Genomic DNA, 13,970 nt, shown 5'->3' with positions numbered 1-13,970 from the left:
GGGTGGGGCCCAGGAACCAGTCACTGATGCAGCGTGGGTCCACAGACACACTTTGAGAAACACAGAATTAACTCTGAGATGCACAGTTACCCCTGCAAGGGTCATGGCTCATGGCTTGCCACCCATCTGCTACCAGTGGCACTGTCCCAGATATGTTATTCTGGCAGGACACAGAAGACAATTCTATATAAACCTCCCCTGCATGAACAGACGTCCACCAGTCCCACTTTCTTTCCATTTAGAGACCTGAACCAGTAGCTACCTGGGAGCCTCATCCAAATTTTTCATGTCAATTCTCTAACACACAACTGAAACAAATCCTAACACCACTCTCATGAGCAATCCTATATAATAAAGAGCTAATATGCTAATTAGACTGGACAGTGGAATGACCTTCTGGGATGACCTTCCGGAACGACCAGTGGGTCCGGGGCAGGGTCGTGAGGCAGCCGGGGCTGCGAGGGCCGAGCCCCTTGCACGAATTTCAGGCATTGGGACTCTAGTTTTAAATAAGGAGCACTCCTGATAAATCTCCTGTGTTACAACTTTAAGAATGGTTAAGTCTCTGTAATGTAATTCCTAAAAAAAAGTCACACATAAGAACTTCCTATGAGAAATTACCCTTGTTGGAGACCACATCCCAGGCCCAACCAGCGACTCCCTGGGTGAACCTAATGAAGAGGCAGGCCCTTTCTCAGATTAAACCCAAGATGTGTCCCAATTCCAAACAATGCTCCTTTAAAAACAACCTGGACCTGACTGTCATGAAGGTCAGCAATAACCTAATTGACAACTCAGTCCCACCTGGAGCCCGTTTTCCTCCTTCCTGCAAACGCTCCCTCATTCTGTGTTAAGATGTTTTCTGATAAAAATGGAAGGACAGTGTCACCAGGAATCAGGTGACATAATCTTTCAGAGGACTGCCTTGGAACTACTTCTCTTCCCACAATTTGCTGCATGCCTCTTCTTTGAGGCAGCCCGTTAGACCTCAACCCCAATCCACAGAAAGATGACATAATCATCCCTCCCCTCAAACTTGCTTCTGTTCTTTTGTCAGTAAAATTTATTTATTTATTTATTTATTAAAAAAATATCTTTATTGATTTCAGAGAAGAAGATAGGGAAAGAGAGATAGAAACATTAATGATGAGAGAGGATCATTGATTGGCTGCCTCCTGCACATCCCCTACTAGGGATCAAACCCACAACCCAGGCATGTGCCCTTGACCAGAACTGAACCTGGGATCCTTCAGTCCAGAGGCTGATGCTCTATCCACTGAACCCAAATCATTGAGCCAAACCAGTTAGGGCAGTGGTCGGCAAACTCATTAGTCAACAGAGCCAAATATCAACAGTACAACGATTGAAATTTCTTTTGAGAGCCAAATTTTTTAAACTTAAACTATATAGGCAGGTACATTGTTATTAACTTAATTAGGGTACTCCTAAGGCTTAGGAAGAGCCACACTCAAGTGGCCAAAAAGCTGCATGTGGCTCGCGAGCCACAGTTTGCCGACCACGGAGTTAGGGCAGTAAAATTTAAATACCTTTAAAATTCTTTTATCCATGTAAGCTGTCCTGGAAAGCTGTACAGTGAATATATGTTTAATAGTGTTGTCAATTCAAATTATGAGCAACTAAAAGAGCATACATACTGTATTTTATAAACTCTAAAACTTGACTGTTTCTAAAAGTCCTGTTTTCATATATGCTACAATGTAAAAAGAACACATGTGCATCTTATAATTATGAAATACTAGAGGCCTGGTGCACATAATTGTGCATCCGTGCATGCGTGCGTGCCCCTCAGCCCAGCCTGCGCCCTCTTTGCAGTATGGGAGCCCTCTCAGAGTCTGGGACCCCTCACTCCTTACTGCCCACCTGATAGCTGCTCCTTACTGCTTGGCTTGCTGCTCCTTAGCGCTGCCATGAAGGCAGGAGAGGCTCCCACCCCCGCCGCTGCGCTCGCCAGCCGTGATCCCGGCATCTGGCTGAATGGCGCTCCCCCTGTGGGAGTGCACTAACCACCGGGGGCAGCTCCTGCATTGAGCATCTGCCTCCTGGTGGTCAGTGTGCATCATAGTGACCGGTTGTTCTGGTCATTCTGTCATAACCGTCATTTAGGCTTTTATTATATAGACTAGTGGCCCAGTGCACGAAATTCGTGCACGGGGAGGCCATGTCCCTCAGCCTGGCCTGCACCCTCTCTAATCTGGGACCCCTCAGGGGATGTCTGATTGCTGGATTGGGCCTAAACCGGCAGTCAGACATCCCTCTCGCAATCCGGGACCGCTGTCTCCTATGTACTAGTGGCCCAGTGCACAAAATTCATGCATGAGGGGAGGAGGTGTCCCTCAGCCTGGCCTGCACCCTCTCCAATATGGGACTCCTCAGGAAATGTCCAACTGCCGGTTTAGTCCTGATCCCACAACTGGCAGTCGGATATCCCTCTTGCAATCTGGGAACACTGGCTCCTAATCGCTCACCTGCCTGCCTGCCTGATCACCCCTAACCACTCTGCTTGCCGGCCTGCTCGCTGCCAACTGTTCCCCGCTGCTGGCCTGCTCACCCCTAACACCCCACTCAGGCCTGATCGCCACCAACTGCCCTCCCCTGCCAGCCTCATGGCCTCCAACTGCCCTTCCTGGCTGGCCTGATGGCCCCCAACTGCCCTCCCTGGACAGTCTCCCGGTCTAAATAGCATATTACCCTTTTGTTAGTATAGATAACATAGGGAAATTTCTGACTTCCAAAATTGTAGAAAGGTAAGAAATTACAAATAAAATGGTCAAAGACAGATACATCAATGAGATACATCAGAACATTTAGGAGTATGTGCTACTTGCTTTTGAACATTGTACTGAGAATACATATGCCCTCAACAATGACCCCATATGCAACAGGAGCCCTGAACTTTTCAGAGCTCCTGCAGCCATCCTATCCCAGAAGATGACAACAGAGCACTCTCATCTGTAGGTCTCCATGACTACAGGTTACATTTAACTCTCAGTAGACAATGATTTACCCACAGATTCACCTGCACATCCCAGTGATGCTCTTCTGCCCTCATCTTAATCACCTCCACTGCACCAATTCCTTCTGTTCAAACATCCTCCTCTTTCAACTGCAGGACATCATCCCCTGGCTGTCCCCTTTGTGGTTCCTTCTTGACCTGCTCTCTCTCTGGTTTTCTCCCCCTGCATGATCTTGTTCACTTCACAGCCCTTGCTGCATTATGGTTACCACAGCTCCCACATGGATAGCAGATACCCTATTTGTAAGCCCACCGGTGTGCCTGACATCCCCACCTGGACATCTCACAAGTATCTCAAAAGGAACACATCTGAAGTGGAATTACTGATGCCCACCTCTTTGTCATCCCTTTCCAAGTCTGTTCCTCCCCAGCTCTGTAAATGGTTCCACCCAACAAGTCGCCTCACATGATGACTCCACATAATCTAGTGGCGACTGTCATCTAGTCTCCTGTCCCTACTGTGATCAACCACATCCAAACTACCATTTCCTCTCGCCCAGACCACTGCAGTAGTCACTACCACCCTATGGCCCTCTCTGAACTGGCTCCTATTTGATCCCCAACATCCACTCCCACTGCTCTCCCCTCACTTGAGAGCCACCTTTCCCACTGGACGTCTGCCAGTTCCTACACAAGCCAATGCTCTCCAACCAAGTGCCCTGGTGTCTTCATGGCTTTTGCTCTCCTGATCTTGCCCTCAAATCTCCCTCTGTGGTACAGCCACTCCAATGGCTCCATCTAAGGAGGTTCCTGTGTCAACTTCAACTACTGCATACTACTCAAACCTGTTGGGGCAGTTGGTTTTGTAATTATTTTTTCTCCATCACCACCTCCCCCCAATTTCATGAAAGAAGGTAAAATCTATGTCACACACATCTGCATTCCAGGTGCACCTAGGCCCAGAGATGGCATGCAATAAACGTGGCAAATTAAAGGAATGGTCACCTCCCCACTTTCTTAACTCGGCCCAATGTTGTTGAAATCCTCTAGAAATGAGGAGAGGAGAAAGGCAATGACCAAGTGGTTTAAATCATTCCATGAAGAGCTCTAATAAGGCATCAGAATCCTGACCCTGTTTGGTACACTGAATCAAGTTGGGCTTCAAATGATTACTCCCTATAGCATGACAAAACACATAAATAAATTCAAGGCTTCGTATTTTTCTTTTTTCATTAATGAGACTTAGATTTTTGTTAACTGCTTTCCCTCGCTGTGCCAAAATCTATGATTCCAAAGGGTCAGGCACAATTTAGAAAATTCAAGGAAGAACATGTTCAAGGAACTGCAAACAAATGATGGAAACACAGTGCTTAGTAAAGCACTCCCTGGACTGGGAGCTGCCAAAACATGACACCAGACATAATTAAAAAGGGCTCTGGGCTTTGCAGACAGGAAGCTACTGAACCTTGAACAAACTAAAACTCTTCAGACCCTCAATTTCCTCATCTGTAAAATGGGACATGTAATGATGTCTTTCAAAGAGACTGTTGCAAGAATAAGATAAAACACAGAACATGACATGATGGCACTGAGATGTCGTCCCACTTCTCTGCCCAGACCCCTCTCGTTCCTGCTTCTACAGCATGAAGGCTATGCCTGGGTTACTCTGCCTCACAAGCATACACACACAGGTAAAGCACCACTCCCTGCCCTGGTAAAAGTCTGAGGAGCTCACTCAAAGTCTGCCCTCCTGGTGGGAAAGTGGCAGCTGGAAAAGCAGTGCAGATGACAGGCGGAATGGGTAGAGAAAAGGAGAGGTAGGGACAAAGAAAGAGGTAAGAGGGGAAAAACTGGGTTTATTTCTGTTAGATGTCACAAAAACAGACAAAAGGATGAGGTGCTGTTGCTACTGCTTCCCCTAACCAGACACCAGAGCAGGGGTTCTCACCAGGGGCCACTGTGGGAAAAAGAAAGGGGGAAGGGGGAGAGTGCTATGGGAAATCTAGTGGGTGGAGGCCAGGGATGTTGCTGAACATCCCACAATGCACAGGGCATCCCCCACCACAGAGAATGATCCAGTCCCAATTGTCAACAGTGCAGAGGGAGAGAGAAGCCCTGCTCCAGACCAAAGGGCTGTCCCCACTAGCCCTGGCACAGGTGAAGGGAACCAGACGCCTCTTTCTAGTCAAGTCTGAATTTGACCCTGATAAATGTACCACTTTCAGAAATTCAGTCCCCTGGATCAGCACAGGAAGGAAGGGAATGTGGAGTAAAAGGATTCCATCACCAAGTTGTGGGTAAAAAAGAGGGGATAGGGAAGTGAGGCTGGAAAAGATTTGAAAAGAGAAAAGGAGGAAAATATTAAGTCAGAGTTTACCAGATTATAAAATACAGGATGGCTGTGGAAAAGCAAATGCTCTTACTCTGAAACCAAAATGTGCTCCAGGTCATTGAGCAAACTCAGGTGATGACTGCTAGAACTGGAGTCCATGCTACCATCCTCCTAATGAGGAATGGAAAAGGAAAGGCAGGTGAGATTAGGGAGAATGTAGGTGCCAGATGCAGACTGCTGCCTCCAGAGCTCTGAAGGGCAAGCTAGGGGAGAAGGAGGCTTTGTTTTAGGTTCTGGATGTGTATGGCTGAAACTAGACAATCCTGGAAGGGCAGGTTCCCAGCAACAAGCGCAGGGAAGAAAAGACTTGGCTGTTTCCAGCCTCAAACATTTAGAAGCTGCGAGTGCACAGTGAGGTCTAACAAAAACACACACACCTCCCCTTACTGTTTGGAATGAAAAGAGAGTCTATTTTGCAGTGCAAAAGGAGCTATTTTCCCAAAATATCTTGGTTAGTTAGGCCGAGAGGTTACAAGGATAATCCCTATTTTATAGGTGAAATCTCAGAGAGAATGAAGACATGTGAACCCCTATAACAAGTCAGACATACCATGTCTCACAGACACGATATAGTCCTTGGAAGATGAATGCTCTTTGTTTGACTGTAACAAAAATCAATGGGTTTCTACTGACAGCCTCAACCACTAACAGATAGAAAGTGTGAGAAAAGCCTGCTTCTTGATTCTCTTGGCTATACTACTGAATCAAGAGGGTAACTGAAGAGAAAGGAACAGCGATTCACAGTCATGAACCCTCTCTCTCCACAAAGGGAACCTGGGAGGACTGACTGAATAACCTCTACCTAGCCCTCTGATTGCCAGCTCATCACAGAAAATGTAAACTCCCTGAGAGAGAGCTACTCATAAGAAATATGGGTTATTTTCTTATCACCTACAACACACTTTTAGTTACAGATCTTTACTATCAGCACAATAAAATCTACCCAGCAAAGCCCTGAGAGCCAAGGGCAACTTACCATGTTTGGCACGTTGGTGACTGAAGCATTCTTGATGTCTGCAGGGAAGGGAGGCAAACTAGTGACCACATTCTGCTTGCTGGGTAACTGGGGGTTCACTCCAGGGGCTCCCATTGGCTGCCCTCCAGTTTGACTAAAGGGTTGTCCAAATGGACTTGTGTTACCAGTCATTCCCATCTGAAACAAAAAGAGGCAACATCAGGTATTGGGAAAATCACATATAAAAGAAAGAGTCTCAGGTATGCTCACTTTGACCCAGGGAAGCAAAAACTGTTATTTCCTATAAAAGCTTCATATCAATTACAAATTAAAGGCTTATTTTCAGGGTTCAAGTCAGAATTATGAACAGAGCAACTTGCTCAAACAGTGACACACTAAGGCAGAAGGCTAATAAAGCTGTTCTCAACAGCTACATCTGTCTCCTCCTCATAAGAGCCAGCAATTTCCCATCCTTACCCTCAGCCATACTCACCACCCAATTCCCCCACCCCAACAGTGGCACTAATGCATTAAGAAAATCATTTAGAGAACAAAACCTTCTAGAATCATTAATAAAGGGAAGCTCCTTCAGCTTAATTACTCTCTAAGTAAATAGTTTCTTTCAGGTATCCCCATCAGATTGAAGCTAAGTTTCTACTAGTTTAAAACATGCAGTAGAAACACTGACAAAGAAATGATATAATGTCTGGGATTTGCTTTAAAATAACCTAGTGAGGCCCTGGCTGGTTTGACCTAGTGGTTAGAGCCTCAGCCTGCAAACCAAAGGTCTCAGGTTCGATTCTTGGTCAAGGGCATGTACCTAGGTTGCAAGTTCCCTAGACCCAGTGGGGGCGTGTGGGAGGCAACCAATCAATGGTCTTTCACATAGATGTTCCCCCTCCCCCCCCAATCCACTCTCTCTGGAAATCAATGGAAAAAATATCCTCGGGTGAGGATTAAAAAAAAAAAAATAACCTAGTGAAATTTCCCATTATAAAATTAGTGAAAAAATATAAAATATATACTAGATAAAGGCAAAAACAGGAAGAAGGAACTCCCACCTATGCCTCTGTAAGGGCCTGTAACCAACACACGTCAGGAATCTCTTCCAGTCAACAGGATTCCCTCTGGACACCTCAGCCCCAACCTCCACAGGAGTGAATTTGGGAAACCTCAAATTGATATCCTGATGCTCACCCGCCTCTCCTCTGGAGAAACAGAAACCAATCATTAAAAGACTGGCTTTTCTCATTGCCTGCCTGTGCTCTTTCTCAAAGTTGTAGCATTCCACCTGCTGTGTACTGCTCACTCTACTTTCCAGGTATCTTGGTGTGTTGGATGTTTGAAAACTGGGAGGAAGGGGCCCTCCAGGAAAGACCTCCTAGAGTAAGTTGTACTCATTCAAGAGCTCTCGCTCCAGCCTGCTCTAGCCGTCACACTGGGTAACTTACATTCCCCTTCTATAAACTTAGATCCTCATTTGTAAGACCTGTGTCTTGAACAAGATGAATTGCATTATTTCTTGAAGCTCTAAAATTCTAGGTTGCAAACAAAGCAATGCTCCATACAACTAACCCTTTTCTGCTGAAATGTCCATATAAAAACACAAATAAAAACAATCTAGTGTAACAAAAATGTCCTCGTTCTGAGCATTTTCATATATACAGGTGGTTTCCACATGTAGCTTTTTCAGCTGATATTTCTCACCTTTTTGAAAGTGAACATATTCTAGCAGCCATTTTTGCTCTATTTGCTTTACTTGAGTAAACAGAAACAAATTTAAATTCCACTAAAACTCAAATTCAACTTGAATTAAAAAAAATTCTTCAAGAAGCCTAGTTAGGCTCAACTTTGAGTTCTGATGACTTAATTAAGGTAAGATGGCAGCTCAGTAAACTTTTAATATAAAGGGCATTTCTGATTTTCAACTAGGGTTTTGTTTTTAAATCCTCACCCGAGGATATTTTTCCACTGACTTCTTAGAGAGAATGTAAGAGATAGGGAAAGACAGAGAGAAATATCTATGAGAGAGAAACACATCGATCGGTTGCCTCCAGCATGCACCCTCACCAGGGCCTAGGCCACAACCGAGGTACGTGCCCTTGACCAGAAATGAACCCAGGACCCTTTGGTCCGCAAGCGGATGCTCTATACACTGAGCAAAACCAGCTAGGGCTGATTTTCAACTAGGCTTTTGTAGTTATTATCCAAAACTCCGATCTGAAGCAAGAATTTGTATTTTCAGAAAGAATTAGATACATTAAATAAATTCCACGTAACAATTACTTCTCAGAATTTTTTTTATCCCATAAAATCAAATTGCTGAAACACTTCTTTGAGGCCCAAGAATTTGGGGCTAAAAAAACATAATTATAATTTCTATTTCTTAAATTTTATTTAAAATATCTTTACTAGGACCACATATTCAGAAGACATATGCATCCATTCACCTCTCCTTGAATCCAATCCATTCTTGCAGTTAGCCAGTTCAGGTTGCCCCCACTATCTAAAAGTAGAGTTTGTATGAAACCTTTTGTAAACCAAATGCCGTAAAATGAAGAAGAAATTATCATTAATTTCTATATTTTAAAAAAAAAGAGTGTTCCCAGACCCAAAAAATAACATACCAAGTAATACATACAACCTAAAATAACCCTAACATTGCCCTGGCTGGTGTTGCTCAGTGGTTAAAGCGCTGGTCTGTATACTGAAGGGCTGCAGGTTCCATCCCTGGCCCAGGTGGTTGGGTGCATGCAGTAGGCTACCAATTGATGTGTCTCTCTCACATCTCTCTCTCCCTTTCCTCCTCCTTCCCCACCCCCACCCCCACCCACCGCCCCTCTCTCCTCCTCCCTCCCTGCCCTTCCTTATACTCTCTAAAAATCAATGGCAAAATATCCTGAGGCAAGGATTAACAACAACAAATTTTAACCCTAACATATAGTAAAATCAGGAATCTATACTAATAAAAGGGTAATATGCTAATGAGACCGGGTCAACCGGACATCTTCTGGATGTCTGACTTCCTTTTGGACAAAGCCACGGTGGTGGGGGCTGAGGCAGAGGCGGTTAGGAGTGATCAGGCCAGCAGGGGAGGGCAGCTGGGGGTGATCAGGCCAGCAGGGGAGCGGTTAGGCGGCAATCAGGCCAGCAGGCAGAGGAGGTTGGGGGCGATCAAGCAGGCAGACAGGCGAGCAGTTAGGAGCCAGCGGTCCTGGATTATGAGAGGGATGTCCGACTGCCGGTTTAGGCTGCAGGGATCAAGCCTAAACCGGCAGTTGGAGATCCCCCGAGGGGTCCTGGATTGGAAAAGGTGCAGGCCGGGCTGAGGGACCTTCCCTTCCCCCCAACCCCCCATGCACGAATTTCGTGCACCGGGCCTCTAGTGATATGATAAAATACACACCACACTTTGCACCACCTACCAATCCAATTCAAGCAACAGGCTTTCCAATTTATCTATTACTGAACATCAACTGAGAGAGACCACTTTGTTACTAGCAGAACCAATAATAATTTAGGCAGCTTTCAAGATCCTTGCTCTCTGCACATGTGTAAATAATACGAATGGTAGACACAGGCAAGTTCAATGCACACACAATGTGATTATTTCACCACAATCAAAATGCTTAATTAGCCCTGGTTGGTGTGGCTCAGTTGGGTTGGGCATTGTCCCTTGCTGGTCAGGGCACATGCTTGGGTTTCAGACTCGATTCCCAGTAGGGGGGCACATAGACAGGAGGCATGTAAGAGGCAGCTGATCCATGTTTCACTCTCACATTGATATTTCTATCTCTCCCTTCCTCTCTCTCTTAAAAAAAAAAAATCAATAAAAATATATTTTTTAAATGCTTAATTACACCCAGTTTTACCCTAAACTTAACACCCTTGTGAGCTCTCTTAGGTTTTTTCTGATACCTTAGGATACATCTTGTTAATGGATGAACAACATCAAGAGAAAGCCCAGATGCTCACAAACATAGTTCAAAGCTACAGTGGCTTGATGCTGAGATGCTGAGTGTGGCTCCTGGGGAAGGAGCTCAGCTGGGCTACCTTCGGTGCAAGCACCTGGCTTATTGCAGAACAAATGCTGAATGCCATTTTCACTTTTCACCTTTTTTCGTAAAAGCAAAAATCCTCTTCAAATTTCTTTCAGTTAGTGAAAACAGGTACTAATGTAGGTTTTTGACAAAAGCAAAATGGCATAATGTGAACCAAAAGTGAGGGATACCTGGCCCTGGAGGATGGCTCAGTTAGTTGGAGCATCATCCTGTTCACCAAAAGGTGGAGGGTTCGATTCCCAGTTAGGGCATATACCTAGGTTGCAGGTTCAATCCCGTTCCTTCCTCTCTCTCTCTCTCTCTCTCTCAAATCAACAGATATCTTTGGGTGAGGATTTTTTAAAAAGTGGGGGTTACCTGTATTCTCTAAGCTCCTGCTGTGAGCCAAGCCTAGTTCTGTGCAGAGGCAATTTTCCTACTTGTCATGGAGCTCACTTCTTATAACCACCAATTGGACAAAGAAAATCCAAGTCACACTGGAAGTCGCTAGCATCAACGAACCAAAGTAGACGGCGGCTGAGGGAGGGGAAGGATAGACAATTTGTGCTTCTAGTCACCCCCTTCAGTGTAGAGAGGGAAATAAATAGCAAGAGACCAAAGAGCTTCCAAAGGGGTCCTGTGGGTCTCAAAGTTCACCCAACATGTTGCAAAAAACCTGTTTTTAAAACATTGCAAATATTTTTACAACATTCATATGATCACCTTGCCAGGTCGAAAATGGGGTGGGTGTGGGTCTGTCTGGTCTCTTGAATACAACTTGTCTGGTCAGCTTCTGGGGCAAAGCACTTTCTAACTGTCTGCACTGAAGTGTTTCAGGGTGTTTGGAACACTCTGATATATTTCATCAGGAATATTTTTCACTTTTTCTTTTTGGCCATTCAATAGCGAAGAAAACTATTTCAATGTGGTCTTGATCCTCATGGTGCAAGAACCAAGGTAAAATCAAAGTCAAAGTTTGTTACCTGCCATCGTTACCTGATGGCAGGTAACGAACGTCCAGCTAATAGGGACTGACTATACATTTAAAAAATTGAAAAATTTCCCCTCCCCAGCCTAGAACCAATACATTCTACAGACGAACCAAAACAAGTCAAGGCTACCTGCAGAAGGTCAGACTCTAACTAAGGTCAGGGCTCAGGTCTCTCAGTCCAGGGTCAATCCCAGCCTGTTTGTAACCGGTTAGAGCTAACAGGGAGGAGAACCAAAGGACAGTCCTCCAACAGACCACTGCTGCCCAGCTCCTAAGTAAGGTCCCCACCCTGGACCCTGGGTCCCAAACCATTTCCTGGCAGAGCCTGGTAGAACCAGAGGGTATTCTCTAGTCCTAGCCTGCAGAGTGGGTAAAAGCCATTAGCTTTTAGAGACTTCTAGATTTCTTAATTCCTGTTCTACATCTATTGTCCTTTGATCAGATTGAACATTCCCAAGTCTAGGCTAACACACATATTTTTAACATCAATACTCATAAGAAAATAGTCAAATCAAGACAAAAATATTTACTCTAATTTTCTGACAGTTATTTGGTAACAATTTAGTAAATTTGGCTTTATTTTCAACTGAAGTTAACCAGGATTTGAGTATAGCTGCTTGAGAAACACCATGTAATCTTTTCAATAAAATTCATAAAGCAGAACAGCAGAAATAAGCAACTGTTAAGTTGATGGTAACATTTATATAAAATATGAACAAATTAAAACCTATAGAATATTTACATTGTCTTATTCAGCAGCAACCCATACATGTTAAAAATTTCCTTTTATTCCATTTTTCCCAGAGCCCTTTTAAGCATTAATTCAAGTTCAATCTGAGAAAACAGGAAAAGTTAACTATATTAAGTACCTAAAAAGGCAAGCTCTCCTATAATGAAATCTAAATTAAAAAATGTCTTATAGGTCTACCACGTTTTCCCATGAGAAAGCGTTCTTGTAACCAAGTATATCAATCAATCATTTCAAAAAGAGAATAAAGACTTTTTTTTAAGAGAGAGGAAGAGGAAGCATGAGAAACACTGCCCAGCCGCCTCCTGCATGCGCCCCAATAGGGGATCAAACGTGCAACCCGAGTATGAGACCTAACTGGGAATCAAACCCATCACTCCTTGGTGTACAGGATGACGCTCCAACCAACTGAGCTACACTAGTCCCTGTGTACAAAGAAAGAAAAAACTAGGTAAAAAGAAGAGGAAAAAAATACTAGTGCCAGATCTGGAGGCCTACCTGCCTTCTCCCCCAAGGATGGGGACTCTAAAGTATGAAATCTGATGAGAAAACCTCTTTATTAGTTGGGGGGAAAAACTAAACAAGGCCTACAATAGCCTTTATTACCGAAGCAAAGATAGTACCTGGAGCAAATTCTAGCGATATTTGGTCCATCAATCAAGAACTGCTGAAGTCTGAGTTGTCTGGCAAGTAGGAGAGTGACAGCTATCCACAGAAAAGGGATAGACAATGCTTCTCTTTCTACTTTGGCAAAGGCATGTACTACAGGTATGCTATGGAAAGTATAAAAAAACTACATGACTCAACGGCATTATCTGCCATAATAATACTTACAACAATCCATCCTGGATCTGTCTTAGACACAAAACCAGGATAAAACTTGCCTTCCTGGAATATACATCTCTGTGTCCTTGGGCCCCAGCACATAATGAGTGCTTAATTACTATTTGGAAAAGAAACCAAACAAAAAGAGACCATGTATCAGGCAGTACCTGGGAACAAAAACCCCTACACTGGCCCCAAGAACAGAGAAAAATCAAATAACTGTGGGCCAGTTCTAAGGCAGGCACAAATGAGAGTCACTATTAGTTGGAGGGGAAATAGAAAAGTCAGGAATAACAGTCTCCTTTCTATCTTCTCAGCATCTGCCATAAGGATTTTAGCTACTAGTTGGAATGGACAGTCATGGAGTGGACAAGCATGCAAGTGAACAACCCATGCTAAAAGGTTGAACATAATATGCCCTTGGAGTTGGTTTTACAGGATGATGATAGCTTTGTGTCCCACTGACAGCATATATGGGAGGTCCTCTGTGCTATCTATATCCATTGGGCTAGCAAATCCTTGGCTTCGGTACAAGGTCCTAGCCAAACCCCAACCCAGAGCTTCCCAACTGGTGTACTAAAATACTGATTCATCAGCCTCAGTGATCACCTCTGACTGCAAACAGTCTCCTCTGCTGACCTCAGTGTGTGGAACAAATATTTTCATTTTCTACTTGTGTCATGATATGACAGCTATAAAAATAAGAAAACAAGCTCTGAGCTTCCAAAGAATAGGAAGATTATCTCCACTAACCCAGAGACTACTTCTACTACTCACCTAACTCACTTCATCAATTAAGGTAGTAAGCTTAGAAAAATATAACTGTCAACTTGCAAACATGAATGGAAAGTTGCTCGAATCATTTACAATGTACCTGTGCTACTGACTATAACACAGATATTGAAGAGTTTAGAGCAAACTAAAAGGGTATAGAACAGGGGTGGGCAACCCCTGGCACGCATGCCAAACATGGCACGCCAGTAACTTTTGCTGGCACGCAAAACCCTTTCTTATAATCTTCCATTTACAATTTTTTTCTTAATAT

At 44.1% G+C, this 13,970-nt stretch overlaps 1 protein-coding gene across 1 annotated transcript in view; it reads right to left on the bottom strand.

The window, feature by feature from the left end:
• CREBBP (CREB binding protein) overlaps positions 1–13,970 on the bottom strand; it is a 163,695-nt gene that overhangs the window by 79,571 nt on the left and 70,154 nt on the right. Inside the window, 1 exon segment of the mRNA XM_014545140.1 lies at positions 6,343–6,519. Within this exon segment, the coding sequence (XP_014400626.1) occupies positions 6,343–6,519 (177 nt within the window).

Source organism: Myotis brandtii, unplaced genomic scaffold (genome assembly GCF_000412655.1).
Source record: "Myotis brandtii unplaced genomic scaffold, ASM41265v1 scaffold397, whole genome shotgun sequence".
Lineage (NCBI taxonomy): Eukaryota > Metazoa > Chordata > Mammalia > Chiroptera > Vespertilionidae > Myotis > Myotis brandtii.
This window is presented reverse-complemented; position numbering and strand designations above follow the sequence as displayed.